The sequence below is a fragment of the Scylla paramamosain genome, chromosome 36, assembly GCF_035594125.1.
Source record: "Scylla paramamosain isolate STU-SP2022 chromosome 36, ASM3559412v1, whole genome shotgun sequence".
Classification (NCBI taxonomy): domain Eukaryota; kingdom Metazoa; phylum Arthropoda; class Malacostraca; order Decapoda; family Portunidae; genus Scylla; species Scylla paramamosain.
Window position 1 is genome coordinate 14,084,408 of NC_087186.1, and position 5,000 is coordinate 14,089,407.

General features: G+C 42.8%; 1 protein-coding gene across 1 annotated transcript in view; it reads left to right on the top strand.

The window, feature by feature from the left end:
• Positions 1-5,000, top strand: part of LOC135090813 (serine proteinase stubble-like) — a 48,615-nt gene that overhangs the window by 31,827 nt on the left and 11,788 nt on the right. Inside the window, exons 3-4 of the mRNA XM_063987879.1 lie at positions 3,621-4,080; positions 4,434-4,741. Of these exons, the coding sequence (XP_063843949.1) occupies positions 3,621-4,080; positions 4,434-4,741 (768 nt within the window). The remainder of the gene's footprint in view (positions 1-3,620; positions 4,081-4,433; positions 4,742-5,000) is intronic.

A 5,000-nucleotide genomic window follows, 5' to 3' on the forward strand; every position in this document is an offset into this window, starting at 1 on the left:
CGGCTGAGTTAGTTATTTTTAAACGTTTCTATTGGAGCCATTGAACTGACATGGCCATTTCCAGTTCCCTCCATCCCTCCACCTCAGTTCTCTCCACCCCTCCATCCCTCCGCCCCTCCATCTCTCCTCCTCTCCCCCCTCTTCCCCCCTCCCAGTCTTATTTTCACGTAGTCATCGTTCAGAATTACCAGAGTCATCCCGTGAACTTGTGTAGCCTCTCTCTCTCTCTCTCTCTCTCTCTCTCTCTCTCTCTCTCTCTCTCTCTCTCTCTCTCTCTCTCTCTCTCTCTCTGACAAAAATTATTCTCTTTCCTCCTTCTCATCATCATCATCATCATCTTTCAGTGGCAGTATTGTTCTCTTTCCTCCTCATCCTCTCCTCCTCCTCCTCCTCCTCCTCCTCCTCCTCCTCCTGCAGCCACATGCATACAAGGACACTCCTACACTCTCAATAGCATATAGAAGATCCAACATAAGATAAGTAGGACGCCAGCACTCTTACCAACCCATCCTTATCTCCTCTTCCTCCTCCTCCTCCTTCTCCTCCTCCTCTTCCTGTTAACCCTGGCCCATAAATAAAAGAGATGAAATAGTTTAAATTCTCAAGCAGGTGAATGGAATTGACTCAAGTTGTTGGTGCAGTGAAAAGGGAAGGTTTTAAAAGGTTAGGTAAATAAAAGGATAGGAATGGGAGATCGATTCGTGTGGGAAGGTTATATACAGGGACTCCCACGTGTAGGCCTGGTGGATTCTTGCAGTTTCCCTTATGGTATGTTGTTAATTGTATATGCTTGTTAATTAAAGGAAAGAGAGAGAGAGAAAGAAAGAGAGGGAGAGAAATCATAGGACATAAATAAACTGGACCACACACACACACACACACACACACACACACACACAAACACACACAAGAAAAAACTATTTCTTCACACGAAATGCCCAGGAATTTAGTAACTGTGGTATGAAGGTATGAAAGGTACGTAGGAATGAATGCATGAGGGAGTGAGCGAGGGAGTGGCATGACTGTGGAATGACAGGACCGAGGAATGAGAGGACTGGGGAATGAAAGGATTAAGAGGAATGAAAGAATTTAAAGAGCTAAGGGATGAATGAAATGAGGAGTGAGAGAAATGAGGAATGAAAGAAAAGATAAATGAAAGAAATGAGGAATGAAAGAACTGAGACACGAAGGAAATGAATGAAAAAATGAAGAATGAAAGAAGTAAGGAATGAAAGAACTGAGTAACAAAAGAACAGGAAAATGAAAGAACCAAAAAAAAAATATAAATAAAGTGAAAAATTAAAGTGAGGAAAGAAAGAAAAGATAAATGAAAAAAAAAATAAATAAATAAAATAAGAATGACAAAACTGGGGGTATGAAAGAGCGATGAGTGGAATGAAATGAAAGTTTAATCCCATAACTGGCATGTCAAATGAAGCCATTCACTTCACATTTACGAGTAAGTTCAGGGGCGGCTGCGTGTTAACTAGAAGGTGTGTGTGTGTGTGTGTGTGTGTGTGTGTGTGTGTGTGTGTGTGTGTGTGTGTGTGTGTGTGTGTGTGTGTGTGTGTGTGCGTAACGAAGCTCTATTGACTCAGGTGAGATGAGCAGGTGAGTAACGAGTGAGGGGAAGACAAGACTCCTGAGACTCATTAATATTCCGTGCGTGCGTGCGTGTGTGCGTGTAACGTGCAAAAAGAATGGGAAACACTAAGTACATGTGCACACTAGGAAGAGTTTTCCCTGCATTTTTTCCGCTAGGTAAGTCAGGTGTGTCCTTATGAAGAGCTGTTGTGGTAGATGTGCTGTACAGGTGTGTGTGTGTGTGTGTGTGTGTGTGTGTGTGTGTGTGTGTGTGTGTGTGTGTGTGTGTGTGTGTGTGTGTGTGTGTGTGTGTGTGTGTGTAGTCATTCAGGTGTGGCAATGAATTAATAAAGTGATAAATGAAAGATGAAATGATGAAAAAAAAAAAAAAACTCATTGTATTTATTATAGAACTTTTCTTTGTTTTTTTATTGGTTTATTTATCTTGTTTATTTACTGTGGGACTATGTATATAAATAAATTAATGAACTGTTAGGTAAAAAAAATAATAATAAATTACTTGTATTCATTAAAGACAACTATGATTGTTTTCTTGTTTATTATTATCATTATTTATTTATTTTTTTTTTTTTTACATTTCTATTTTATTTCACTTTTTTACTGAAAGACTACGTGTAATATTTAATTGTTTCCATAGGCGTAGGCTGAAAAATTATATAGGTACCGTGACTTGTGGGCTGGGGCGATGACCTACACGCACACACACACACACACACACACACACACACACACACACACACACACACACACACACACACACACACACACACACACACACAATCTACATGTAATTACAGAAAAAAAGAATGAAAAGAACGTAAAGAAAACTGTACAATCCCAATATGACCACACCTCCTCCTCCTCCTCCTCCTCCTCCTCCTCCTCCTCCTCCTCCTCCTCCTCCTCCTCCTCCTCCTCCTCTTTCCTCTCACGGCACGTCCCAGTCAATAGTGGTGACCTTAAATACTCAGACAATCGGGGTCATGTCAAGCAGGCCACTGTGACCCGTTATGACCTGCCGCGCGTTACTGGGCAGGTCACGTGCGGGTCAGAGGTCACGTGCTGGACACAAGTTTTTAGGAGTTTACCTGTAATTTCTCTCTCTCTCTCTCTCTCTCTCTCTCTCTCTCTCTCTCTCTCTCTCTCTCTCTCTCTCTCTCTCTCTCTCTCTCTCTCTCTCTCTCTCTCTCTTTCTTCTATTTTATATATTTTTTCCTTTGTTTTCTTTCCCTTCCTTTGCATATTCCTACAAATTCCTTTCCTCAAGTTTCCCTCTCATCACACACCGTTTTTCCTCTTTTTATTTGTACAGCAGAGTATTTTCCCCAAGTCTTTTTTTTTCCTCACAGCAACAAACTCTTTCCCTTATGTTCCTTTTCCTCACGCCCCTTTCTCCCCCCCACTCAGAGATTCATACAAGTTTCCTTTTACTCACAACAAAAACAAACTACTTTTCCTATGTTTCTTTCCCCCACGCACCGTTTTTCCTCTCGCAGACTCGTACAATAAGTTTCCTCCTCCTTACACCCGGTTTTTCCCTTCCCTGATACATACGATTCCTTTCCTTCAAGTTTCCCTTCACTCACGCCTCGTTTCTCTCCCGCACACTCTCGTATAAGTTATTTTCCTCGTGTTTTCCTCGTGTTTTCCTCATGAGTCCTTTTCCTTACAACATCACCCCTTTTTTACTCAACAATCCTTTACTCATGCCACGCCTCTTGGGTTTTTAAGGATGTTTTTGCGGTTCCTGTGACAGATTAACGATATTTCTACATTATTAACGGGACAAACACTCTAAGCATCTCTGTGGCCTTTGGAAACGGTCCTGAAGTTGCAAGGGTTTTTAAGGATGTTTTTACTGTTCCTGTGACAAATTAACGATATTTCTACATTATTAACGGCAAATGATCTCTGTGGCCTTTAAAGATAGTCGTGGTGAGAGAGCCAAGTGTTTCTGTACACGGGCTAATTAATCTCTTGTGCTTCCTTCCCTCACCACTCTCTCCTCCCCACAGACTCGTACAACAAGTTCGCGCACAAGGAGTGTCGCGCCAACGGAAGACAGGGAGTGTGCATGTTTGTGTGGGAGTGCATCAAGTCAGACGGGAAGCACGCGGGAATGTGCATGGACGGCTTCATGTTCGGGTCGTGTTGCATTCACAAGGACAAACACAACGACCTCGCCAAGCCAGAACAGATCGCCCCAGGGATTCTAACCAAGAACGACTCCCTGCTGCTGCCACACGACCCCTCCACGACCACCACGACCACTTCCCCACTACAAGGCGCTGATTCCGTCTATACGTCACCCTCCTTCATTACGTCACGACCAATTGCGGTACGACCACCCACCACACCTTGGACGAGGGTGCCACCACGACCTACGACCTCTGTCACGCCCACCAGGCCCCTCCTCCGCCCCGTGACCCCGCCCAGCCCGCCCACACGACCCACTCGCCCACCCAAACCCACCAAGTGAGTGGCGTGTGATAAAAGTCTCGTTCCAAATTTTCCTTCGTGACTTTCATCTTTTTTTTTCTGAGAATTTTTTTTTTCAGTGATTTTTTGCGTTTTTTTTTATTTATGATTATTTTTCGCGTTTTCTTTTATTTGTTGTTGCATTTTCGGTGTTATACTTTTTTCATTTTTCTTCCAAAGGGCCCATTATTTCTTTTTTTTTTTTTTTTTTTTGCTTTCTATTGTTATTTTTTTCAGTGATTTTGCTGTTTTATTTTTCCTGTTCATTTTTTTTTTTAATGGGGTTTTTAGGTTAAGTGTCTAGTCATATCAGTGTGTGTGTGTGTGTGTGTGTGTGTGTGTGTGTGTGCATCACCAACCTCCCTCTTCCAGACCAACACGACCCTCAACAATCCCATGGTGGGCGACGACTACCCGGAGAACACCCACCACCTCCAGTACCACCACGACCCGCCCCCCCACCACCACCAACCCCCCTCCACCCGCACCAAGCCCACCACCACCAGTACCACCACTACGACCACTACGACGACTACTACTACTACTACTACTACTACTACGACTACGCCTTCCACGACCACCACTCAGCCCACGAGTGCTGTCAGTGCTACGACCCATCGAGGAGGTCCGGTAGTAAGCAACGCCCACACCAAGCACCGTAAGTATAATGATAATAATAATAATAATAATAATAATAATAATAATAATAATAATAATAATAATAATAGTAAAGGAAGAAGAAGAAAAAGTAGTAGTAGTAGTAGTAGTAGTAGTAGTAGTAGTAGAAGGAGGAGGAAGAGGAGGAGGAAGAGTAGAAATAATGTCAGTAATAGTAGTAATAGTAGTAGCAATAACAGTAGTAGTAGTAGTAAGAGTAGTAGTAGCAGTAGTAGTAGTAGTAGTAGTAGTGGTAGTGG